Here is a 27,936-nt window from a genome sequence, read left to right as displayed (position 1 = left end):
CCATAGTTCTTATCAAAAACCTTATCCACAATATGATTTGTTCAATTTATACTATGGAATAAAAGACCATTGATTGATTCACAACATCATATAATATTATAATTTAATAAACATATTTACAAATTTTAATCATAAAAGGGAATGAAAACATATGAAATAAACATGTATGCTTTGCAGAAATCACCTGAACTTCAGAACTATATAAAGCAAAAAGAAAACAAAAATAGAGAACAAGAATAAGTAAATGATGTAATAGTTATGATTCCCTTTACCAAGCTTCAATACTCTGCCCATAGTTTTCCCCAGAAAACCTGAACTTCTGTCGACATCGTCATCTAGGCCACGTAATATTTTATCCTGGTATCGAACTTCGTTGCCAATCTCAATTGACATATGTTTAAGGGATGTTATTTTTCCACTAAGTTCCTCGGCCATTCGTTCGTTTTCATGTTCAAGAACATCCTCAGTAGGAGCTCGAGGTATCGGTTGGTATGCATAAGTTTCTCGGGCTCTTCGCATATTGCTGCTACGACCCGCCGTCTTGAAATCTTTATTTTTACTCTACTATTAATGAATCTGTTCGAAAGAGCTGAAAGGCCTTCGTATTCACTTCACAGCAAATAAACGATGTATTAGTTTATATATAGAGCATTTAACCGTATAACATGGGGTTTTAGATTAGTTACAACAACAATGAATAGATATTTTTATTATTTCTTTCAGATTCATAGATTTTCCATTTCATCACGTCTTTCACGTCGTCAACAAAAGTGACGTGTGTCAACTGTGAACTGTCAACTGTCAAATTAAACTATTGTCATTTGTCATGTATTTTTTTAAACGATAAAAGTATTCACGCTTTAAGGCTCCTAGTACTTTTGACGTTTAAAAAGGATCATCAAGTAGTTTCGAGTGTAAACACAGACATGTATCAAGATAGACTAAGCGAATGTATGTACTTCCCGTGTCCAAACTAAGATTATGAAACTTACTTGACGCTGGCCTACACTCAGTCCGCGCTTGTAGTTCGCCAAGGAAAGACGTGAAGCTGAATAAAGTAAAATGCCGAATTACGCCGTTATAAACTGTAGAAACTCCACAGCTGTGAGTGGCCGAGTTAGCAGAGATGTTTCCTTCCACCGGTAAGTAATTTTCTAATCAGAATATGCACTATTTATTTTAAAATCAAATAAAGAATATCTGTGGAAAACGATCGTGACAAACACGGATACCAAATCATACGAAATGATTCGGAATACATTGCGGCTTTTACTTGGCACGGTAAAGATCGAGTCGTATGATAACAAGCAATGAATAGCGTCTTCTCATTTTTCTGTTCTCATTTTTCTGTCCAATTTTGTGGTTAGTGATGTTCATTTGATGCAACAGTTCTCGATTCTAATCGATTTTATAATCGAACAGAAAAATGATAATTTGAAGGAGCAATTTTTCAGAAAAAAAGGCATAGATTTTTTTTGTCATTTAATACGACTTGACCTAGAACTTTTAAGTATTTTAATACAAAGGTACTAAAAATAAATATTATGACATGGACGCCATTAGTTAAAGTGTCATCTTGGGAGTTTTTTAAGAAAACTCCTTATTGCTTAGACTATGTTTGTTTTTTCAGTTTTCCAAGTAACCCGAACATAAAAGAAAAATGGATTGATGCAACGGGACATAAAGATTGATTGATTGACAGTTTCATTACTTTCTTTCGATGGCCTCTCTAGTACGTAGTACACGGTAACTCAATGGGCATATGTAAGAAAAAGCTAAAACACATTAGTTTACTTGTTAGAATATTAAAAGGTTTATAAATTTATTTTATCATTCCTCTGTCTATGGTAATTATCATTTTTCTGTCTTGAATCGATTTAGTAATCGATTACGATTCATTTATTTAATTACCTCTTAGACATAGATCTAGTTTGATCTGATTTCTTTCGATTTACTTCGATGGGATAGGACGATACTAGAATCGCCGCGCGAGTGGCGTCCTAATCGATTTAGCGTAAAATGAAATTACCATCACTAAAAAGCGCTCGTGACGTCATAACGCGTCAAGGTCAGTACAAAAAATATGACACGCTTGGTTTTCATACAGATCGCGGTACTTGCGTAGTCTATCTATGTCTGTGAGTGTAAACTATAATTTATGAATTCTTAACACTCAAACACGATTTAACATTCATAGCAATGAGCATTAAATCTCTACGTTTTAATATAGGAGGTAAAGGTATTTAACAGTTATTTCTCCTTAGACGGAATATCAACGATCGCATTCAAGTCGGACCTACAATCGAGTCTGGGTTAGTACAAACTACAAAGGCTACTTTTTACCTGGATACCACGCGAATGAGCCACGGGTCCAGTTAGGATACCGTGGCCGTGGCTTCGCCTGTGTACTGTTTAGTAAATTAGTTTTAATGCTTAACATTTTGCTCTTTTCTGCGGATAGAAAGATAGACAGAAAAATGAGGGAACAATCCCACCCCAAGTGGAATATAATATTATTATTTATTATGCTCACGTTATCTATTGCAACACGAAAAAGTAAAATATAATACTTATGTATTTTAGAACTGAAATCTCCTTCACACACGAGAAATAAAGTGTATCATAGGATAAGAGAGATGGGATAAACCTATACAAATAATAAAATTTGAGTATCTGTTTGTTAAATAACCGTTTTTTACAAGATGCATACGACACTGTACATACACCAAAATAGTCATTTTTATTTTTTAATGTCTGTCTGTTCCGGTTAATCTCCGGAACAGCTGGGCCGATTTAGACAAAACTTTCACTGACAGATGGCTGATGAGTTACTTAGTCTATAATTTATACCGATATTCTCACAAGAACAAAGGAAAAATCGTTCACGGCGCAGCTAGTAAATAAAAGAAGCAGTTTTATTTAAGGTTGATGTTCCGACCGTCCCTCCATACATTTTTGATTACCTCTAAACACTTAACACAGACACTATTTCTTTAAAACTAATCATTTTATCACTTCTCTATAATGAAATGTGTGCGCGTTCGACCTTTTTAATCAATAATTTACAATATTTACTTAGAAAAACAACAGTAAAATACCGGAAAAATTTGACACTTCTACAGTAGTGTGCGTGACTTTTGCCAAGCGAAACACGACATAAAGCACGACATCTAGCGCATAGACTATATACTTATTACAGATCTAGCGCGTCAATGTCTAAACGAAAGGCGATGTTTAGACATTGACGCGCTAGATGTCGTGCATTCGCGTTCGTTATCTTATGCATAATGAGCATAATTCTAATAAATCAAAGTTCTGTGTAAAAATTGAGTAATTTCATTTCCAATCGTTCAAAGAAAATAACAATAAAATAAAATAAAACTAATGACCTTAGAAACTATGTTTTTTTTTATTTATTACTCATTATTGTTCGTCCGTCGTAGGTCTGTAAACTGTATTGTACACTGAAGGTAAATGGTACTGTAGGTACTTTAGTTCGGCGTCGTCGCTCGTCGGCTTGATATAAAATTACATTCTTGATTTCATTGACACGCGCTATGATTTGCGCGCGGAATTTCTTGTGTTGTGAATTTATTTTTGTATGCTATGCATTTTAATTGATTCAAATTGCAATGTTTCTCTAGTATGCATTTGAGACTATATTGTAAATTGTAATAATTGATCGTGGGTATAGTAATTAATTATTCTAATAACGCAATTAGTAATATATGTATTTTCGGTGGGATTCAAAACAAAAAATTGGCCCGTGATTTTTATGAAATTTCACCACATTGCAAATCACATCAATCATAGTTCTGAATACACATGTATGACGAAAGTGATTAGTATTGTGGCTAACATTGACTCATCAGTTCATCACTGAAACCAGTGATAAATCAGTACCTATATCATATTGTGTTTGAATATTTTTAAACAATGATATAAGTATACAATTATTATAAATCGGTAAACTATCAAAGTAATCACAAACTTGCAAACATTGGTAAAATGTCCAGTAGTTTATGAGCCTATTCATTACAATCAAACAAACAAACAAAGTTTTCCTCTTTATAATATTAGTGTAGACAAACACTATGAATACGATCACGAATGCAAATTCGGGGATTTTCTAATTATTGCTAAATAATAATTGAATTCGTTTTGAAATACTCTATAATTTTTAGTGTATAAATAGACATTTATAATGTGGTGCTCATTTTTTTTGTACTGCTAACGCTATTGTAGGTACCTATTTTCGTTGTTTTATTTCAAGTGAACACGGCCATACAATTTTGTCACGAGCCGCCTATGATTGTAGGTACTTTTGTTAGGCTCCTTCGTCGTCCGCGTCGGCTCGAAAGTTCTTGATTTCATTGTCACGCGCTATGATTTGCGCGCGGATTTTCTTGTGTTGTGAATTTATTTTTGTATTATTATTATTTTTTATTTTTTTTTTTTTATTTTATTGATTCAAATAAAATATTTCACTAGTATGCATTTGAGACTATATTGTATTATGTATAATTTATCGTAGGTATAGTTATTCTTATAACGCAGTTATATTTTCGGTGGGACAATTTGACCCGTGATTTTTCTGAAATATCACCACGTTGCAAATCACATCAATCATACACACGTATGACGAAAGTATAGTGGCTATAATTGACTCATCAGTTCATCACTGAAACCAGTGATAAATCAGTATATCATATTTTATTGTGTTTGAATATTTTTTAAACAACGATATATACAATATTATTATAAATCGGTAAACTACCAAAGTACTTCCGAATTTTCAGACAGACAAACAAGTAGTTTGAACACGCAGTTTTCTTATACTAGTAGCAAAAATCAAAACCATAATATTATGTTTACCTACTATATTTTACTAAAAGTCGAGTGCGTCGAAATCGTAAATAATAATATGTTTTTCACCTTCCTGGTTATTTTCCCATAGTAAATAGTGTTTTAGGTTTGTTGTTGTAGGTAGGAATAATAATAATTATTCTTTCATGTTGGTTATGAAATGTATATTGAAATAATTTACTTTTACAAATCATTAGTGATATAAGTTTTGAGTGAAAATGCTTGGATCAGCATAATATTATATGGTACTTCAAATACATGTTTTGATAAAAAAAACAATAGTGTAATAAAATAAAACTGCGTTTTATTGTAATCAATGTTGACAATTTTAAATTCCAAAATTATTGATCAATAAAATAGTTTACACCAACAAATATAACTTTTATTTTTATAACAATCGTTCATAATATAAACCGTAGCAGGTGGCGTTTTGAAGTTCTGTCTACTCATACAGAAAAATGGAAAACTTGTTTTTTTTGTAAACAATTTATTACTCATGTTGTTTGGCAACTCGAAGCGTGGTCGTCCGTCGTAGGTACTTTTGTTCGGCGTCGCGTCGTCGTCCGCGTCGGCTTGATATAAAACATTCTTGATTTCATTGACACGCGCTATGATTTGCGCGCGGAATTTCTTGTGTTGTGAATTTATTTTTGTATGCTATGCATTTTAATTGAATCAAATTGCAATATTTCTCTAGTATGCATTTGAGACTATATTGTAATAATTGATCGTGGGTAGGTATAGTAATTAATTATTCTAATAACGCAATTATATTTTCGGTGGGATTCAAAACAAAAAATTGGCCCGTGATTTTTATGAAATTTCACCACATTGCAAATTATATATTATACAATTACAATTACAATTATTATAAATCGGTAAACTATCAAAGTAATTACAAACTTGCAAAATATGCTTTTCCGAATTTTCAGACAGACACACAATTTTATTAGTTTGTTTTAGCAAAGTAGGTACCTATACCTATACGCTTACGTCGCGCGTCGCGTCGTCGAAAACGGTGCGCCCAGAAACAAACATACCTAATTCAGTTACAACTTACAATCCTTTTTTTGTTCCGTAATTTATTGTATTTATTCTAATACGATTTTTTTTATTCGTCGGCCAGTTCTACTAGGTATAAAAAGATAAAATTGAAATATAATTATTGTAGCGACAGCCATATTATGTTACTATGTTTTCGTAAATATGTTTTTCACCTTCCTGGTTATTTTCACATAATCTTATCTTATCTTATATATAAAAATGAATCGCAAAATGTGTTGGTAAGCGCATAACTCGAGAACGGCTGAACCGATTTCGATAATTCTTTTTTTATTATATTCCTTGAAGTACGAGGATGGTTTTTATGTAGAGAAAACGTAAATATGTACCACGGGCGAAGCCGGGGCGGACCGCTAGTATATATATATAAATGAATCGCAAAATGTGTTGGTAAGCGCATAACTCGAGAACGGCTGAACCGATTTCGATAATTCTTTTTTTATTATATTCCTTGAAGTACGAGGATGGTTCTTATGTAGAGAAAACGTAAACATGTACCACGGGCGAAGCCGGGGCGGACCGCTAGTCTAATATAAAAATGAATCGCAAAATGTGTTGGTAAGCGCATAACTCGAGAACGGCTGAACCGATTTCGATAATTCTTTTTTTATTATATCCCTTGAAGTACGAGGATGGTTCTTATAGCTAGAGAGCTAGTTAGTTTAGTTTTAGTGCAGTGGCAGTGTAAATGTTGTTGTTGAGGTTATGTAAATTTAACACTTTAGTTAACTACCAAGATATAAAGAAATGAGGATAGGACACAATAACTATTGGTTGAGGTATTTATAAACTCATAATATACTTTTAAAAAAATCACGTTTTAATAAATTTCTAGAATTAAATTAGAACAGCTGATTCAAAATAGCCTAAAAAATCTTAATAATAATAATTACGCTTCACAGCAAGAAGAAATGTACCATATGTACCCGCACAAAGTCGATATTGTGTTGCCTACCGTTCGACTCAATGGCTAGGGTTGTAACTACCTTTAATAATTATTACCAAACTAATAAACCGAGTGATGCGAAATAACCATAATTCTTTTAGAGTTTGATAAAATGATCAGGCAGGTATTTTCTTTAATCCTCTGAATTCTCGGTTACTAAATTGTATCGTTGAAATTATTCTTAATCGCGTAAATTTAATAAATAATCATATGGAAAACACTTTTCATTTGTTTTTTTACTTTCACGCCCAACTACTATACAATAATTACGTTGTTTCGGTATTTTGACGAGAAAACGCAGGAAACATCCGTTGTATCATTTTAGATAGATTGTATATTTTGTATCTGTAGAATTGAAATCAAAGCTATGTATATGTTGTCTCCATTCTTTTCTTATCGGATTGTTGATCCCAATGCGAATGCGTCACTTAAATTTTATAAAAGACAATTAAGAACATCAAAAATAAAGTGATACGTAAATATTTCACAGTGCAATATATTATGTAATTAATAATAATTATATATTTATGAAAAAATAATTACATCAGATTTAATAATAGCAATTGTTTTGAATGTACATAATATGAATAAATGATTACATCATAATAGTAATAATCACAATTGTTTTATTTCCCATTTGTTGCAACCCTAGCATATTTTCATGTAGCAGCAGAAGTACCTACACTGGCGGCGCGGCGGCATCGTGCGACATCAAAGGCATTCAAACTCAAACTCAAACTCAAACATTTATTTATTCAATTAGACTTCTTATAGAAGCACTTTTGAAACGTCATTACATATTTTAAAATTTACCACCGATTCGGAAAGCAGTATTATAAACTTACCTAGTAGCATTGCCTTACTAGGTAAGTTTATAATAACTCATTTCTTTTATTATATAATTTACGTTTTACTTTTACAGAATCCGATTCAATGGATTATGAAGACGAGTCACACAACGCCATACGATAGTGATGATGAATGAACATTTCAATAAATGCATGCGTGTTTTTTTATGTTGTTTTGTAATTGTTAATTGTTTCTTAAATAAAGAAATAAACTAAATATTTAAATGATGATTTGTTATTTGCAACACAACTTTATATTTGAGATTCTTTACAAATGTATATTTAGTTTTGTATCATCAAATTTATAAATTTTATTCCATAGTTTTCAAAATTAAATGTAAATGACCATAAAAACATTAATAAAGTAAATCATTGATGTAAGGTCAGGGAACGTAATACATATTATATACATCTGACCATGTAGAAGCTAAGTCTTGTTGACTGCTGAAGTCTGTAAAGTTTTGTTGTCTGCTGAAGTCTGTACGCAATGAAAATGTCTGCCGTTTCGAAAATAAGTTTTTAAGACCCTAATAAATAAAATATATGAATGGCAGATCTGGTCAAATACTTTCAAAATTGTATTTTTTTCAGCACTTTCATAAGTGTCTGCCAGAATGTTATCCGCGTGATAATGGTCTGCCATTGTTATTTTCCGATAGTAATAATAATCTATTTTCAAATATCAAAATGGCAGACGTGGTCAAATGGTTTCAAAGTTCGCCAAAAATTTCCACCTGTCTTACCTAAGCGCGCGCCCCGTCCACCACTCTGGGCTTAGTGACTCCTCATCTCATGTATAGTAGGTATAGGGGAATCAACACACAAAAATCCAGGTCTGGTCAAATACATACAGGTAGCTTTGCGCTAGCTCTCTAGCTATTACTTCTTATGGAGAGAAAACGTAAACATGTACCATGGGCGAAGCCGGGGCGGACCGCTAGTAAATAATAAAATAATAAATAGTGTATTAGATTTGTTATTGTATCTTGTATACCTACGAATAATTATTCTTACGTCTTGTTGGGAAATGTTCAAAATATACCTACCTATTGAAATAATTTACTGTTACAAATCATTAGTGTTATTAGTTTTGAGTGAATAGGCATGGATCAGAAATTCAGAATATAATATGCTACTAACTACTCAAATACATACATGTTTACACAACAAACACCACTGACCTCTATAACTATAAGTTATAGAGGTCAGTGACCGTCAGTGACAAACACTATGGATACCTACGCTCGCGAATGCAAATTCGGTGATTTACTAATTATTGATACCTAGTCATTGAATTCGTTTTGAAATAGCCTGTACTTTGTAATTTTTAGTGTTATAGACATTTATAAAATGTGGTGCTCATTTTTTTTTGTAATAAATTATCCTGCTACGCTATTGTATTTTCGTTGTTTTATTTCAAGTGAACACCCATACAATTTTGTCACGAGCCGCCTCTGGCCTCTGGGTGAAATCAACCAGTCAAATGATTTTTGTTCTAATTGTATTTTGGTAGTAGTTTGTTTAGAATTTACATTACCATTGTTTAATTTTTATTTTGTATTTGCAGTAAAATAAAAAGATGAAAAACTTCATTAGGTATATTGTACGACACCTCACTCTGAATCGCGCTAGCGAAATTTTTTCGTTACAGAGCACATATACAACTTTCGGACTATTTTCATTGAGGCCGGCCGGCAAATCGAGTATGTCGAGAAACTTCACTTATTCGATGGAGGTATTCTACCTTCCTTCCTCCACAGTTGTGGGACCCCGACGTGCATTGAACACGCAGCTTTCTGATACTAGTAGCTAAAATCAAAACCACAGATATGTCTGTGATCAAAACCATAATATATTTTTACCTATTATTTTACTAAAAGTCGAGTGCATCGAAATCGTAAATATGTTTTTCACCTTCCTGGTTTTTTTTCCATAGTAAATAGTGTTTTTGATTTGTTGTTGTATGAATAATTATTCTTACTTGTTGGTTATGAAATGTATTTTGAAATAATTTACTTTTACAAATCATTAGTGATATTAGTTTTGAGTGAAAATGCTTGGATCAGCATAATAGACTACAAGCCCACATATGAAAAAAATATGGGTCAAATGAACCACCACGGGACATATCTAGTACGAAAGAAGAGCAAAAAATAAGAAGATTCATCACTATGCCGTCACTTGTAAGCTGTCCAACTGAGTGCAGATGAGAATTGAAAAGTACAGGTAGACTCGGTAAATTTTGGTCATATATTTTTGTACGGCATTCTTAACCATCGATAGATCCATTAAAAATAATAAGAAACCGCTCAGTGCCGTACAAAAATGTTGGTCCACCAAGTCGGAATTTTAATTTAATTTCCGAGAGTTACCGGGGGTAAATTTGGTCATTTGACCATGTACGGCATCTGTGTCATACTATTGCTATACTGCTTTTAATCCATTATTCCGCAACGCCGTACAAAAATCATGGGGACAAGGGGAAAAAATCGAGAGTTGTAATCCCCTCTCTTTCCCCACTCCAGGGGGTCATTTGACACAACACGAAATAAATTTATTTTTAAAGTATTTTATGCATAGATAATATTTTTTCATGTGCCGTACATTTTCGTTGGTTCAAAGGGGAAAAATCTGAAAAAGAAAAAATCCATATAACGAAATGTTTGCTTTATATTTTGATAATAAAATATAAATATACATTAATATTAAGAAGCTCGAGGTGGTTAATTATCACCTTCGAAAGTCGGAGTCAAGTGGAATGGACTCCGTTAAATTGATGAACTAATAAAAAAGCTATGAACGAAAAGATGTGAATTATATGCAATCAGCCCATGAATACAGGTAAAGTCACAAGCAAATGCTAGTATTATATACATATTCAAAATGTACAAGTAAAGCGCTTTCAAATGATACCAAACACGGCATATTTATCTTAACTTTATTTTTTTACTCTGTATGTTTTGTCCGCTAGAGGGCGCCACATTAGATTTTGTGAAACCCCATATAGCCTTTAGCTAGCTGGTCGCTGGTTATCCAGTGAACAATTCAGATGCTTCTAATGATATGTTATTTGTCGAATTCTGATAAGTAGTTTAGAAGTTACGAGGGAATAGATGAACATACATACATGACCTGTCAAAACCATAACCCTCCTTTTGCTTTGCCGTAGTTGGGTAAAAATATGTTAATGCCGTACTGTATCAAATGGCCATAAAGCACCCTTAAAATTGTAGCTTTCGTCGCTTTCATCAGCCTAAAAGATGTGGTCTGCACAAAAATGTACGGCATCGTTTTTTCCTAATTTATCTATGTTAATACTATTTAAAACAACGAATAAAGTGTAGAAAACTATTATATTTCATTAATCTACGATGTTTAAACTTTAACAAAATTTCTGGTTTTGCATTTCTCTATAACTTTTTTTAGAACGGTTTCTTTTGAACGGCAATACTATACAACAATTGAATTTTACAATATCATGTTAAAAAAAAAGTTCCCGTACAGGGTCAAATGACCTTACAGCTCTTTATATCAAGAATTCGATGAAATTAAGATGATTATTGGTATACATTTAAAAGAACAATTATTTTTTGACGGCATTGCTTTTAATAGTACTTTTGAGTGCTAGATAATGTTTTGGAACCGAAGCCGTACTTAGTCAAATGACCCCCTGGAGTGGGGAAAGAGAGGGGATTGCAACTCTCGATTTTTTCCCCTTGTCCCCATGATTTTTGTACGGCGTTGCGGAATAATGGATTAAAAGCAGTATAGCAATAGTATGACACAGATGCCGTACATGGTCAAATGACCAAATTTACCCCCGGTAACTCTCGGAAATGAAATTAAAATTCCGACTTGGTGGACCAACATTTTTGTACGGCACTGAGCGGTTTCTTATTATTTTTAATGGATCTATCGATGGTTAAGAATGCCGTACAAAAATATATGACCAAAATTTACCGAGTCTACCTGTACTTTTCAATTCTCATCTGCACTCAGTTGGACAGCTTACAAGTGACGGCATAGTGATGAATCTTCTTATTTTTTGCTCTTCTTTCGTACTAGATATGTCCCGTGGTGGTTCATTTGACCCATATTTTTTTCATATGTGGGCTTGTAGTCTATAATATCATATTTGCTACTTCAAATACATGTTTTGATAAAAAAAAAACAATAGTGTAATGTAGGTAATAAAATAAAACTGCGTTTTATTGTAGGTAATCAATTTTGACATTATTTATTTCCCAAAATTACAATAAAATAGTTTACGCCAACAAATATAACTTTTATTTTTATAACAATCCTACTTCCTACTAATGCGAAAGTTTGTGAGGATGTGTATGTGTGTGTTTCACGCAAATACTACTGAACCGATTACAATGAAATTTAGCACACATATAGAACGTAACTTGGACACATTGAATAGGTTTTATCCCGGAAACCCCACGGGAACGGGAACTATACGGGTTTTTTTTTGAAAATGCGGGCGGAAAGCTAATCGTTCATAATAATATAAACCGTAGCAGGTGGCGTTTTGAAGTTTTGTCTACCCATACAGAAAAATGAAAACCACAGGAGATTGCCCAAGTGACTATGGCACTTGGTATCGCAATCAAACTTATTGTGTCAAGATGAAATATAGCTCAATTTAAAGCTTGATGTTAGTACTTTTAGATATGATTAAAGTTTTTATGTAAATAAGCCGCAGTTCGTGACAATAAAAATAAAACAATAGTTTTATTCAACACTTCAAAAAACTACTTAATCGAGTTTAAACTAACGATGAACGTTAAGTTTTACATTTATTACATAGGTAATATTTTAATTTACAAGACAAATGTGAAAAGTAAATCGTAATTTAAACATTATTTCAAAATAACATCGAACAATGCGTCGAACACATTCATTTGACATTTCAAATAGAAACTATGACATATGACGTTTGCAAGAGAGATAGATATAGGTATGTGTCAAAACAAAACTTTTACTTTTATTTCTATTTATTCGGTATAATTACAACTTAATAGTGATAAATATGATCATTATAAATACAAATAGGAATTAACAATATCACGAACACGTGACACAACTAGTATTTTACCGATTCCATACGTAGTCATACATGTTTCAAAAGAAAAACTTTTACTTTTACTATTATTTCAATTTATCCGGTTTAATTAAGACTTAATATTGATACATATGATCATTATAAATACAAATAGGAATTAACAATATAACGAATACGTGGCACAACTAAAATTTTACCGATACCACCCGTGGTCATTCTCCTTTGTGGGTCATTTGTAACAGGATGGCGGTTCTACAGCGAAAAAAGAAAAATGATGGTCAGAACGCTGATACCGGATACCTTAAGATACTGTAATATAAAATATTACTAGATTAGATAAAATATTATAGGTAGTATCTTCACCGTGTGTGACGCGCTTTACATTCACGCCATCTAGAGTTAAATCTTTATCATTTTTGTATACGTCTGTGTGTGTAAACGACCCTGTATGCAATGACAGATGTTAAAACGCATAATTTTACCGAATTGGGTGGATTTTAAGGCAATGATATAACATATTTCAATAAAATATAATATTCAGTAACCGCCATGACTATTCCTAGGTTTGATGACTATTCCAATTACGCAAAAACTCAAATAAACTAGAAATGTAGAATTCAGCGCCATCTAGCGGGATATTGGCTGGGAACAGATCGTTGCAATCACCTTAAATTTATATTATGAAAGATTTATTTTATTGCTATTAGTTTTAAGAGTTTTGGTTACAGCTAGAAATTAGGATAAATAATAATAAAACAATATGTGTTTCTGTACAAGTTACAAATTACATTTTTGCTACGTCAAATTATACCTCTTTCCAGAAAATGAATGAGAAATGGAATTCCTCAGAACAATGTATGATTTAGTTACAAAAATTTCATTTTTTTTTTATTAATGATAAAAAAAGAAAATTTGAACTCAAAATACTGTGAAACTTAATATTAATAAAAATAAAACTAGTATCATATACATTCATGATTTACTAAAATATAATCAAAATAACGAAACATATTATGCTACAACAACCATACATTTAAGTTTGGGGAATGTATTGCACAATACAGCAGTGATCATTTGCTACATTTTTTCCATTTTAATATACAATATTATGTATAATATTGTAAAATAATAACTAAGAATTTATATACGTATTGTTTTGTAATGATACCTAAGTCCCATGTCACATGATGCAATATAATATTAGATGTACAGTCACGAGCAATAATATATGCCTAGGGGGCGATGTGCAAAAATATCTGTCACTAGAACTAATTCAATAATATCTGTCTGCCCGTATACAGCAAAAATATCTGACATTAGTAGGCAGCATAATAAAGTGGCATCAAAATTATGTGACGAAAATGTTACAGCAAATAATTGTGACAACCTCTCACGGCATAAATATGTGACATCAACTAGGAAGCAATATTTGACACAATTTCATATTTCTATATTTTGCATCGATTCCTCACAAAAAGCATAAATATGTGATATCAACTAGGAAGCAATAATATCTGACACAATTTCATATTTCTGTATTTTGCATCGATTCCTCACACAAAGCATAAATATGTGACACCGACTAGGTGGCAATAATATCTGACACAATTTTATATTTCTGTATTTTGCGTTGATTCCACACTAAAAGCATAAATATGTGACATCAACTAGGAAGCAATAATATCTGACACAATTTTATTTTTAATTTAATATTGAATTAATACAAAATAAATAAATTTTATTTTAACTACGTTGTTTTAAAACATTATTACCATATTAATTAATATGTGCCGTCGTTGTATACTACATATTGTATGTCTAGATATTACATATATCCTACTAGTTTAACACCCGCGGCTTCGCCCGCGTTTTCAAAGAAAAACCCGCATAGTTTCCGTTCCTGTGGGATTTCCAGGATAAAAGCTCTCATAAGCGTTAATCCAAGTTACCTTCTATGTGTGTGCTAAATTCCATTTTCTCTTTTATTTGTGTGAAAGAGTAACAAACATCCTTACATGATACTCACGAACTTTCGCATTTATAATATTAGAAGGATAAGATATCATGACAAAATTAAAGTATTCATATACTTATATGAATGCCCACTTGGGTAGATCTATTTTATTTGAAGGTTCAGTGTAACCTTCATGTATTATTTAGAAATTGTTTTGTCACATGTTTTGTTATATTTGACGTTAGCGGCGTTTGACACGATTGCTCCGTTATTCATTTTCATTTACCTATAATAATTAGCCTATAATATTGCTATTATTTTATTGAGTATCGAAAATTATGGCAAGTTATCATATTATCGTAATTTTATTAAAAAAAATATTTACAAAATATAATGTGTCTTTTGTTCATATTCTTACCCCAGCAAAATACATAACAATAAATAACGTTTTGCCTTTTTAAAATCCTATCCTATCTTATCCTACTAGTCCTACTATAATCCTACTTCCTATCCTACTAATCTAGTAAGTATTATTAATGCGAAAGTTTGTGAGGATGTGTATGTGTGTGTCTGTGTTTGTTACTCTTTCCCGCAAATACTACTGAACCGATTACAATAAAATTTAGCAGACAAATAAAGGGTAACTTGGGTTAACACTTAGGATAGGTTTTATCCCAAAATTCCCACGGGATCGGGTACTATGCGGTATTTCTGTGAAAACGCAGGCGAAGCCGCGAGCGGAAAGCTAGTGTCACATATTTATGTTTTTTGTGAGGAATCAATTATATTTTACAATACAGAAATATAAAATTGTGTCAGATATTATTGCCTCCTAGGTGACGTCACATATTTATGCTTCGAGAGGTTGTCACAATTATTTGCTGTAACATTTTCGTCACATAATTTTGATGCCACTTTATTATGCTGCCTACTAATGTCAGATATTTTTGCTGTATACGGGCAGACAGATATTATTGAACCCGTTCTTATGACAGATATTATTGCTAATCTGCAAATGGTAATATATTTATGCTTCTGACTGTACATATTTGCTTTAAATATTGTCTGAAAATTCACTTATAGATTGTTGATTTTAATATTACTTTTAAAGTATTTAATTTTTTTTTCACTTCATTCATAATTTTTATTTCTTGTCGTCGAACTATGCAAATATAATGAATAATGATGATTTTAATATTACTAAAACTCATAATATTGTCCCAAAAGTATGTTCTACCACAGTCCATACCCCCATTATCACCTTATGTATGCTGTCACTTGTTAGCTATCAAATACTTCAATTTAGAATAACAGAAAATATCTTTTATGGAGTTCAAACTGAATATCAACAAAATTTAGGTTTTTTTACTTATTTCATTATATTCAAATGCATTGAGAAATAAGCTATGAATACAGAATACCCCAAACATATTACGAATAGTTTATAATACACAGTATATACCCTATGTACAGTCACACACGAATTAGAATACAACTAACCGAATAATCAGTCAATCATTAAAATATAACACAGACAGACTGAACACCAGACGTCTTAAGTCTTAATAGGACAGAATATTCACAACTAGCATTATATATTTATTATTTACAAAGTATGTACTCTAGACTTCCATAAAGTTCATTTTGGATTGATGATAAACATTATCTATTAAGTTGTGAGATTTTACGTAATGATGTGAAGACATAAGACATACATATAAGTCATTTAACACATAGATAAATGTTCATGTTAAAAGCTTTGGTTTTAAAATAGCAAAGGATTGTAACATTTGAAAACATGAGCTTTGGTACGGCAATAAATACCAATCAATGAAAGACAAATACTTACAATGCTAACATTGTATATGGATAGTTAAAAATGTAAGTTATGAAACACAATTTATTTATTTCCTATAATAATAAGTAATTAAGCTATCGAGGCCAGCTCTAAAATATTATTTGCATCACATTTTTTTAAAGTTTCTTTAACACACAAATGCGATCAACTATTTTCAGTATGCAAAATTATTAAATACATCATACTTTCGTCACGTTTAATAAATTCATTACATATAATACCTAAATTTTACAAATTGCACTGAACTCAACATCAAACAGCATTAGCTTGTCTTTTTCACGTGTTATACGTGCAAATTAAGATACGCGGAGATTCCGTACCCGTTTCACTCGAATGAACCAATTCTATATCTTTACTGGTACTCCGATAACTATAGCACCTCAAAAATTCTATTTCTTCCTCCTCGCCTTTCTTTTCCTATTATTGTTCCTAGTTCCGAGTTTTCGTCATATGTGTACCGGGACGTGCAGGAGAAGGGCATCTCTGCGGGGGAATTCCAACGAGCACATTTCGCACTTGAAGGGTCCCTCGTCGTGCGTGTGTTGTGGGGAGTGTGCGGGGGAGGGGGGTGGAGAGGGGGATGGCGGGGAGGCGGGTGCGGGGGTGGGGGGAGAGGGCAGCGGGGAGGGGGAGGGGGAGAGGGAGCGCGGCGCTATGGCGCGCAGATCGTCAGCCGGGTGCCGGGGTGGACGCCGGGTCCGGACCTGTAATAAAAGCAAGCAGTTAGAGTGATGTAATGGTGAATGTGCACGGTCAATGATAGCAAAATATTAAAGAGACAAATAAATATCAGTATGTATCCTACGGACGAAATAGAGATAGCTAGGCTATACAGATAGGATGTAAAATTAAAAATTATGCGCAGAACAGTTTTGTTTTACTTATGCATGATTTCTAACACTTGACATGTCTACTCATCGTATAATAGCACAGCATCTAGTAATTCTGTGAATGATAACCTTTATATTTATGTACTTGTAGACTGGATGTGTTAGTAGGTACCTAATCATTTACTGCACGCCACTGTTCCCGTTGCCATGGCAACTCAACTGCAACAATAAAACATACCTGCTTCGTGCGCGGCAAGCAAGGCGGCGCGGCTGGTGACCGCGGCGACGGTGGTGACCGTAACCGCACCGGTGACCGTGACACATACCTGCTTAGTGCGGGCACGACTCTCCTCCGACGTGTGTATCATGCGCGGTCGGCGCGGCGGCGGGGCAGCGGCGCGGCGACGTCGGCGCGCAGTTGGCGCGGCCGGTGACCGCGGCGACGCTGGTGACCGTGACCGTGACCGCGCCGGTGACCGTGACCCGCCCCACTCGCCCACGGGCGACAGCGCCGGCTCGTTCTTTATTTTCCGCCGCCGCTTGTACTTCCTTGGCCCGGACTGCAAAAGGGATACATTGAATATTATGCATTTCTGCAATGTTAAGCAGTTTCAACTGGCCAGTACTCACATGTCAAAAACAAAATATGAAACAATTTAAATAAATTTATGTATGGTTTTAAAAATCAACATTTACCTGTGGTTGTCTTTTCAAGGCGGTATTTTCATCACAGTGCTGTATGAGATGCTGCACCAACTCTGCGCTTGTTAACATCGGCCTCCCGCACACAGTGCACGAATATTGATATCCGCCTGATATAAAATATTTTTGTTAATAATAATTGATGTTTTTATCGATTGCAAAAAGCATCTTGAAAATTAAAAAAATGAATGATCATTAGCTATCATTATTTTTAATAGAAATATTATTTCATTCATTCAACATTCGAAATATATAATTTAGTTCAAAATTAAAATATTTGGATAGCAATAACAAATAATAATTACCGTTAGCGCGTCGGTCGGGCGCCGAGTGGTGCGAGCGCACGTGCTCGCGCAGCACAACGCGCTGGTTGAACGCACGCGGGCACACTGCGCACGCGTACGGCTTCTCACCTGCACACAACATGATTATAATAAACATTATTATTATTCCTTAAACTTTATAGATACTCCATATCTTCAACCGCCTCCTTGGTACAGTAGTTGACGCGTGAGCGTAGCACCGAGGGGTCCTGGGTTCGATTCCTGGTGGAGACGAAGAAAAAAAAAATGTCTCGGTCTGGTAGGACACAAAAGGCTGATCACCTACTTGTCCCTAAAGAAAATCGATCAGTGAAACAGATGTATAATGCATCTGCCCCTTACCCCACTAGGGGACATGGGACTTCACTTTATATCTTCATCCACAAGCTAAAGCATGTAAAATGTTCCATCAGAAAATATTTGACTTATAATAATTAAAACGTCACTTTCCTTTGAGGAACAAATAAGAGGCTATTATTGTCACAATCATAATATATAATTAAAGATGTAACGTACCGGTGTGTATCCGCTCGTGCTTGCGCAGCGTGCCGCCGTCGGCGAACGCCTTCCAACAGAAGCGGCACGCGTACGGCCGCTCGCCCGTGTGGATGCGGATGTGGATCTGCTGCGAACTGCGCGACCCGAACACTTTGCCTAAAATATAATACGCATTTATTTTTGAAGTGAAAACTTCTTTAGCGGCGTTGGGTATAAAATCTTAAACTCGCGTCAGGACACATGACCTGATCGAAAAAGCGTAAGACGGATGGATATCAAACATGCTCAATGTTAATAATCAAGTTTTCACTTCTGCCAGCTCTCCCGGAGTGCAACCCGTCTTTTTTTTACTTTTTGTAAAAATGAGTATTTTAATTTTCATTATTTTGAGTAAATACTTACCACATTCTCTGCATGGGAATTGTCTTGAATTGAGTGATGCTGTAGTTGTGTTGCGACCTTTGGACATTCTTTTTAATCTGAAATATTAATAAAATTTCAATATCTAATATATATTATAAAGGCGAAAGTTTGTAAGGATGTATGGATGTATGGATGTTTGTTACTCTTTCACGTAAAAACTACTGAACCGATTACAATGAAATTTAGCACACATATAGAGGGTAACTTGGATTAACACATAGGATAGTTTTTATCCCGGAAATCCCACGGGAACGGGAACCATGCGGGTTTGTTTTCCTTTGCAAACGCGGGCGAAGCCGCGGGCGGAAATCTAGTAAACAATAAACATAGAATTTATAAACAAATAGATTCTCGAATAGCTGTGTACTATACATAATTATTCAAGGTGTTGAGAGTTTAAATGTACTACACATTCTATGAAAGGTCAAATGTGCACTCTATAGTTTCTGTAAGCTATAAAATGTGCATGTGTGAACTGAATTTTTATTACCTAGGTGCATTAGGCCGATGTCGTTCAGCGTGTCTCTCCGCGTGGGCCAATAGCGTTAACGCGTCGGGACAGCTCTCGCCGCACACGTCGCATGTGTGCTCTTGCTCCCAGGTACTGCTTGTGCTGTCGTGTCGCTTGTAACTGGTAAAGTTTGGAGTGTTAGTTTGTTATGGAGTCAATTTATAGCGTATTAAAATGTAGATAAATGGAAAATGTTTGATTGTCGGACAGTTTTGTTAAAGCGAAAGACATGAAAATTTATTTCCATAAATTTTATAAATATTAATCATGTGCCTATTTTTTTATAATAACAAAACTTATACAAAATCGTCGTAATCACATCAGGGCTAAACTATTTCAAACAAATACGCACTCCCAATCAAATCACTGACATATGCATCAGAGATTCAACTAAAACTTTACAAATAAACGCACGAATTTCAACTCTACACTACGCACACTAATGTCCATAATACGCTAGGTTGCCTGTGCGCGGCTGCCACGTGCCACCGCAGCAGGTCAGCACGCTGCCGCTTTGGGCTAATTTCAACTCTAAACCATACACAATAAGGGCCACAATACGCCTGCTTACCTGTGCGCGGCTGCCACGTGCCACCGCAGCAGGTCAGCACGCTGCCGCTTTGGGCTAATTTCAACTCTAAATAAACCATACACACAATAAGGTCCACAATACGTTCGCTTACCTGTGCGCGGCTGCCACGTGCCGCCGCAGCAGGTCAGCGCGCTGGAAAGCCACGCCGCAGTCCTGACAGAACAGCTCGGGGCCACGCACCGTGTCGTACACCGTGCGCTCACGTTCACTGCCGCTGTGCGCTAGTGGGGATAGGCGGAAGTCCATGTCGTCACCTGTTGTTTGCCAAAAAAACAACATATCATTAATTTTGGTGTTATTTTTTCAGGAGTAGTGATCAATTGATGTCTGTGGTGTTACAACTTTTAATAAGAAGTAAAGTTGTAGAGTAGTAAAAATATCTTATTTTTTGGTTAAAGAATATAACTCTGATTACAAAGTACCAGCTGGCATATTATACAAATTTTCCCAGTGTGGCTTTGTAGACATTAAAAAAAATAAACAAAGAGGACTTGGACTATTGTTAACTTTTGCGTCTTACCAGCTAAAAATTCAAATTAATAAAAATCATATTGCACTTACCTGAGTTATCATCATAGGGGTCGTGTTTAGCCGATCGCGGTAGATGCGGCAGGTGCGGGTGCCGCTGCGCCGCGTGCGACGCGAGCGCCTCGCGCGACCAGCACAACTCGCCGCACTCGCTGCACTCCACGGGGGAGTCGCCGCCGTGCACCTACCGGGGGGAAAATATGTTTTATATTTTGCTGAAATCAGTTTTATGTACAAAATATAAGATATTTTTGTGTTAAGTAAAAATTATAAAAGAACCCTGAACATAGACGGCAGAAAGATATCAATTATCAAGTGTCAAAACAAGCCACAAAGACCAACACAAGCTCAAACTATACAGGGTGTAATCGTTAAGTGTGCACAGGCGATTATTCCGTAACTATTACAGATATCAAAAAACTTTAAACTGATATCGAAAGTACATAACCTAATGAGTAAAATGGCCACAATCAATTTTTAAAAATAAAACGAGAAATAACCAAAAATGTTACATTAAACGCTCCCATACATTTTGTATTCATAGAAGATTTTCGAAGTGACGTCCTTATTGTGCAATGCAATGAGGAGTTCTATTTTCAGTTTCTAAATGAACTTCCCTTCAAATTTGCGAAGTAATTAAAGTAGAACACCAAAAGAACAAAGAAAAAGCTAAAATCTTTCATATTAAATGTACATGGGATATTCATATCTTATACTAATTGTATGGGAGGGTTAAAGTTAATTTTTTAGATATTTCTCGTATTATTTTAAAAAATTTATTATTGCCATTTTACTCATTAGGTTAAGTACTTTCGATATCAGTTTAAAGTTTATTGATATCTGTAATAGTTATGGAATAATCGCCTGTGCACACTTAACGATTACACTCTGTATATTTGCAAGCAACACTGAACAATGTTTTTATTTTGACAGATTGCTACATAGTAAAATATGAAATTTAAAACTTTTATAGATGAGAACTTAGAAAACATTTCTGAAAACTTCACCCGTTTGTTGGAAATTTTGCATAAAACCAGGTCAAATTATTGTACTTGCTAAACTGTCAACACGAGTTAGCTAGTAATAATAATAATGTACATACTCTAGCATGCGACTGCAGGGCTTTCTCCCTCGCAAATCCAATACCACAATGCCGGCAAACGAAGGGCCTTGACGGGTCGGTGGGCGGCGGGGGCGGGGGCGGTGAGGGTGGCGGGGAGGGGGACACGGGGGAGGGCGGGGAGGGGGGAGATGGGGGGGGCTTGGGGGGAGTGCGCCCCCGCCGCGACCACTGCTGCGTGCGCGCTGACGTCATGTGCACGTCCGGCACGCCGTTCTGTGCAAACAAGATATGAAATTACTAATCTAACTAAAGAAAGACTAACTTAAAACTTGTTTTCGTCAATTTTTAAACACAATATTTTTTTTTCATTATTTATAATAACTCTTTTTTAATTTGAATTGTTTAAATAATTCACATATTATGTGAGCTTATTAAGAAAGTCTTGTCCATTTTGTATTAATTGATGTTTAATATTTCCACTTTTATCTAATGGGTTTGAAGAAATAAGTTTTACAGTTTAAGAGCAAGATTAAAAAATCTCATTTGTGAATTGTATTCATGATTTAGTTATTGCATATTATCTTACTTCTACAGGATCTGGTTTCTTTTTCCGTCTGCCTCGTTTTTTTCTTGGCTTTAAAAGAGAGGCAGTGTGTATTTCTTCATCTGGAATAAAATAGTCGATATAGAATTTCATTCTTTTCCTCATTTGGATTTACAATACTAAAGTAAATATCAAAACACTGATTCATCAGAATGACATAAATTAAATAAGTTAATATACTATAATATTCAATATTTACCATGACTATGATATTCAATAGGCTCATTTTCTGGTATAAAAGCGTGTACTTTCAGATGGTTCATGAGGTCACATTTGCGCACGTATCTTACGCCGCACAAGTTGCATGCGTGCGGTCTATCATTTTGATGTGCAACCATGTGATTCATTAGAGCTGCTTTCTTTCGAAACCGCCGTGAGCAAAAATCGCAGGGGAATGGTCGCATCGCTGTGTATTCATCCTGTAAAAAAGTAATTATTAAAACATTGGATCTATACTAATTTTACATAGGTTTGAGATGAAATAGATTTGAGTCAAGATAGGCTATTTATCAAAGAGGCTACTGTATAGTTGATTTAGTGAGGGAGATACAGCGAAACATTTTGGTAGAACTAACATAAAGTAGAACATCAAATGGCAATATTGCATAATATATAATTATTCAAATCAAATAAATAAAATACAAAACAGAATATAGGTTCTGCTTGTGAAATAAAATTACCTGATCAGTTGGTAATGGCACATCAAGGTCATTTTCTACTTTCACATTCTGCACTGGATGTGCAAGATGTTCTAAAGGCACTTCCACTCTGAAACAATTTCAACAGTATATCATAACTTTCCTCTTTCATTCTTCATATAGTTAAGTTAGATAAGATATATTAATTCCTTTTCAAACAATTAACACAATAAAATTAACAGAATTAATCAGATAACAATTAAAGAAATTTCTTAACAATTTACATTATTTCAAATAAACAACCTTTCCTGTTCTCCACTAATCACCCAATCATCAGTGATTACTTCTTCCGTAACACACTCAACGCTGGGATCAGCTGCTAGTTCAGCCGACTCAGTATAATTCACATCTTGGGATAAGAATACAAGGTTCTCCGCTGCTATATTATCTGCATTGGCAATAAGCTCTTCTGCCGTCTAAAAATTATATTTATTAAGTATTTCATACTAAACCATTGATATTATTAAAATTGATTAATAGATAATATATTTATGAATGTACATTCTTCTCTTTACTCTTCAGCAAGGCATGAATGTAGCCAATCATTTTTTAATCACATTGCAAAATGATTTCTATAGTTAAAGTATAAATTAAGCATGCAATTTATTGATTGATCAAAATAAAATAACTAAATCATTATAAATTCTTTTTTCCATAAATTAATACCAACCAGGGTCATTAACAGAACATAAAACATATGAATAACAAACCATATTTGAATAAGGCACAGTTTGGACATTTTCTAATCCGCATATTACTTCTTCAGTCACCTCTATATTAGGCTAAAAAATAAAATTTTAACTAAAAATATGATAATAAAATAAAAAGGTGCAACAGATAATCAATTTAAACAAAAACTCACTTTTATATCAGCTTCCTCCCAGCGGAGGTGGAATTCTTCTCCTTCCATTATTGTATTGTTCTATTTCAGTCTAAATCATTTTTAGTTACTTTCTCTCTTTGCTTAAAAGGCCATTAGGATGATCTTCAATTATTTGAGTAGACCAACTTTATGTAAATCCAGTCTTAGTAAATAATTAGATGTCATATTTATTGAAAGTTAATGATTACAATCAGTAATAGGATTTCATTTTAAAAAATGGTATGATATTTGATATAACTAAAACAATCAGAGAATAAAATGTTTGAGGTTATATTTATTTGTTTACATACAAAAAGTATCGAATTTTACAATAAATATATATTTTGCCAATAATTAATACAATAACATAAACGTAACGATAAAAGTTTTATCCGCTGCACGTAAAAATAGACATGAGTAGAACATAAAGTCTATCTCTGTCACTGATTTCAATAATAGATTTAGATGAAAGATCAAAACATCAACATAACCTTAGCAAGAGATTAAGTATTTATGACAACTGTATAGGTTAAATGAATGAAATTACTTTTAAAATTATATTTGCTCAATAACCATCAACGTACAGCGATATCAATTGAAATGGCGCAACTAAAATGGTGCCTTGAATTGAAAGTGCATAGGTTATAATTGTCAAATAAAAGGTTAAGATAAGTATACACAAAGTAAAAAATTACAATATTAAATATTTTTGTTGAGAGTGTGTTAAAAAATTGGTGATTCTCTTTTACAATACCTGATTTTTGGTGGTGATAAATTCATTTAACTATAGTTTTACATGACGCAATCACAAAACTTGATAACTGAGTACCTACGGAACGAAAACAAAAAGATAACCAAAAATGAAGTGAGGTTATTTCCCTCGATTTATTCTTACGCAGAAAATAAAGAAGACAAAGATGAAACTGCACTTTTTTCTCAATTATTGGGCAAATTTAAGAAACATTTGGTTATTTCAGCAAATGGCTATCTTGAAACTCGTCTTTGTAATATTCTCGATTTTTAGTTACCACAGATAAGAAATATATATTTTTTTGTATCGAATCGGTATTGAAAAAAAAACTTAATTACGAAAAGACGTGTACACTTTCTTTTTATAAAATTATTATTTATAAAATATTTAGTCAAGAAGTAAATATAAATTGAAATTTAATATGGCTAGATATATTTTATAATTACAATGGAAATTCAAATTCTTCAATGGTGTCCTCTTACAAGAAAGTTAGAAGTTCACTGAACATTCTTTATATGTACTTATAAATTTAATGCGAATGTTTGTGAGGATGGATGGATGGATGGACGTGCATAAATCCCGCAGGAATGAAAATTATGCGGGTTTTTCTTTGAAAACGCGGCCGTGCCGATGGCAGAATTCTAGTGTATCATTAATTATAACAAAGATTAAACTAATCGCATTGATGAAAATTATTAATTCCTGAATAATTAAATAGACATATCCATACTTAATTATAAATGCGTAAGTAACTCTGTCTGTCTCTCTGTTACTCAATCACGCCTTATCTACTTAAGGTGATGAATTAATTTTTCTAACATTTACGGCCCTTTTCAAACCTTCGTAATTTTTATATTATTAAAGTTGTCGTGATGCAAATTCTTGACAAGAAAGTTCAATAGTAACACAATACGTCTACCGTTTTAGAAACATGATTCCATGATATTTTCTCGATAGAAAAAAAATACAAAGTTATCATTGTTATTTTTTTTTAATCTCTGGCATCTTCAAAATAACAATCGTAAAGTTACGACTTTTTGGATATTAACTATAAAATATACAACCTATACGTCTACCGTGTTAGAATTTTGAAATATGCGATGGTTTTGAAATAAACAAGAAATACTTGAAATTAGCGCGCGACCAGCCAATATAGCGAGAGCCGCCCTGTACCTTCCTACCCCGATCGCTGCACGAGTCATTCCCGCTACGGCCGTCACACGGGGAACTTGTGTCGCTCGCGCAATCGTAAAAAAGGGTGACAACACGATAAGACAAAATGAGACAAATGGGGACAATAAAGAAAATAAGAAGAAGAAACATAAAGGTTGGAGGAAAAAGAATGCTTACAATTGGAACAAATTAATGAAGTTAGTTGGTTTTATTTTAAATTTGATGATAATTGTATTATATAGACGATGTTTGATATGTACCCCTGTTTTAAGTACATAACGAATGTGTAAGATTTTTTCATTTATAGCATAAATAATCTGTTCAGAAATCCGGAATCCAGAAGGAAAATAAACCCACTGATTGTTCACAATGTGAATCCACTCCTTCGTAAGTACCTTTATTCAGTCAAAAATGTATGTTATCAAAGCTCTACTGGTTTTATCGCATGATTCCATTTTTAGCAAAAAGCAACAAAGTGCAAAGAAATAAAAAATCATGGTGAACTTAGTGGAAGTATGGTGGACATAATATGGAACAGGAGCTCATTGGAGTAGTATTATATTTAAAAAAAATACGAAATAATTTCAAGAATTACATTTCTTAGAAGGTGGTAGATAAGTATGTTGTATAAAGAATTTGATGTTGATATTTATTTCATTTATACTTACTACACCTGTGCGGGAAATTGCTTAGTAATAAAACAGGTTTATATTCATATTTACATAGTAACTAATGTGAGTTTTCATTTCGAAAAATTTTGTGTAAGTATATTAAATTGAGTTCCTGGGTGATCTGGAAACACAATTGGGCCCGGAAGATGGCGCTGCAGTCACGCCTCCTAATGACATGAACCGATTTGGATGAATATTTGTGTGCACATTTCATTTTTGTGGGATGATTGGTTGATTCGCTTTCACATTAGCTAATATTATGTATTTTTGTTGTTAGAAAGTAAACTTAATTTAATGTTTATAATACATTATTATTGGTATAAATAAGCCAGTGTTCGTCTCACATTGCTGTATCTGCCTACCCTACCAGGGCCTAACTTTGTTCTGGCTATTTTATTTTGATTATTTGTAATGAATAATTACAATTATAATAGAGTGCAAAAAATAAATACATGCGTCAATATATTTTGTGTTTTTTTTAAACAATTTTTTTATTTAAAAAAATATCATTCCGACCGCGGCTTTGCCCGCGTGGAATTAGATTATATCGTGAATCCTGTCTTATCCCACAGAAGTGTTCAGTTCGGATAAAAAGTATCCTATGTGTAAATCCAGGCAATTAGCTATATTTTATCAAAATTGGTAATGTAGTCTTGACGTGATTAAGTAACAACTAACAAAAAAATATACAAATTAACATCCAAAGTTTCGCATCAGTTTTACTGTATTAGTGATATCTTCCACTCTTGACTTTGACTGAGAAGAATTAGGGTTTATAACTTCTTTCAGAAATATTACCTTTCATTTCTGGGCATGACGTAATATCTACGTCAGCATCAAATTCTATCTAAATCCATTCAGTAGTCCGCGTTATTGAGTACCATTTCATTTTTTTAGAGTAACAATATTTTTTGTTATTTTAAAGATTATTTATAACCTGTATTATTTTGTAATAAAGTAAACATTACGAAATAATAATAATTATTAATAATGTCTAAGTAGTTGTTAAAAAGAAGATTATTTGTTTATAAGCAAGAAAATAAAACCAATAAATCAACAATTAAATATATGTATAAGAATATTATAACTGTATGACGACTCCATA

The 27,936-nt window shown here is 33.6% G+C and overlaps 2 protein-coding genes and 2 long non-coding RNA genes across 6 annotated transcripts; 1 reads left to right on the top strand and 3 right to left on the bottom strand.

Annotated features, from left to right (window-relative positions):
- Positions 1–69: 69 nt before the first annotated feature.
- Bet1 (blocked early in transport 1) lies at positions 70–786 on the bottom strand. Its single transcript, XM_089702292.1, has one exon. The coding sequence runs from the start codon at positions 517–519 to the stop codon at positions 181–183; it is 339 nt and encodes a 112-aa protein (XP_089558418.1). The 5' UTR covers positions 520–786; the 3' UTR covers positions 70–180.
- A 12,671-nt stretch (positions 787–13,457) lies between these two features.
- On the bottom strand, positions 13,458–15,433 carry LOC149483293 (uncharacterized). The gene is made up of 2 exons (XR_016316480.1): positions 14,740–15,433; positions 13,458–14,474 (listed from the first exon to the last, which is right to left on the bottom strand). It is a non-coding gene; the product is annotated as an uncharacterized LOC149483293 (long non-coding RNA).
- Positions 15,434–15,438: 5 nt separating this feature from the next.
- Positions 15,439–25,261, bottom strand: LOC149483292 (uncharacterized). 3 transcript variants are annotated; one of them, XM_089702288.1, is made up of 17 exons: positions 24,991–25,261; positions 24,237–24,494; positions 24,085–24,156; positions 23,618–23,790; positions 23,357–23,444; positions 22,876–23,095; positions 22,659–22,738; positions 22,112–22,345; positions 21,043–21,193; positions 20,573–20,735; positions 19,869–20,009; positions 19,358–19,434; positions 18,974–19,111; positions 18,440–18,547; positions 18,129–18,244; positions 17,759–17,992; positions 15,439–17,306 (listed from the first exon to the last, which is right to left on the bottom strand). In XM_089702288.1, exons 2-17 carry the CDS (start codon positions 24,282–24,284, stop codon positions 17,049–17,051), a joined length of 2,301 nt encoding a protein of 766 aa, XP_089558414.1. In that variant the 5' UTR covers positions 24,285–24,494; positions 24,991–25,261; the 3' UTR covers positions 15,439–17,048. The 3 variants fall into 3 exon arrangements, with proteins under 3 accessions (XP_089558414.1, XP_089558416.1, XP_089558417.1); XM_089702290.1 differs by having other exon boundaries at positions 24,237–24,399; XM_089702291.1 differs by having other exon boundaries at positions 25,132–25,261.
- Positions 25,262–25,995: 734 nt separating this feature from the next.
- LOC149483291 (uncharacterized) lies at positions 25,996–27,187 on the top strand. The gene is made up of 3 exons (XR_016316531.1): positions 25,996–26,357; positions 26,486–26,547; positions 26,622–27,187. It is a non-coding gene; the product is annotated as an uncharacterized LOC149483291 (long non-coding RNA).
- The last annotated feature ends 749 nt before the right edge of the window (positions 27,188–27,936 follow it).

This window comes from Colias philodice, chromosome 13 (genome assembly GCF_061535455.1).
Source record: "Colias philodice isolate Cphi_HAF_F1 chromosome 13, ilColPhil1 Martin Lab GWU primary, whole genome shotgun sequence".
NCBI lineage: Eukaryota > Metazoa > Arthropoda > Insecta > Lepidoptera > Pieridae > Colias > Colias philodice.
The sequence above is the reverse complement of the archived record's forward strand: the minus strand, read 5'-3'. Positions and strand labels throughout refer to the sequence as shown.

Bases quoted from the DNA above. Each gene is read 5' to 3' on its own strand.
- Bet1 (XM_089702292.1), bottom strand. From the start codon at position 519: ATGCGAAGAGCCCGAGAAACTTATGCATACCAACCGATACCTCGAGCT.
- LOC149483292 (XM_089702288.1), bottom strand. From the start codon at position 24,284: ATGGAAGGAGAAGAATTCCACCTCCGCTGGGAGGAAGCTGATATAAAA. The intron at 18,548-18,973 runs GTACGTTACATC...TGTTGTGTGCAG, and splicing joins GCACGAGCGGATACACACCG to GTGAGAAGCCGTACGCGTGC. The intron at 17,993-18,128 runs GTAAATGTTGAT...TCCCTTTTGCAG, and splicing joins CCTTGAAAAGACAACCACAG to TCCGGGCCAAGGAAGTACAA.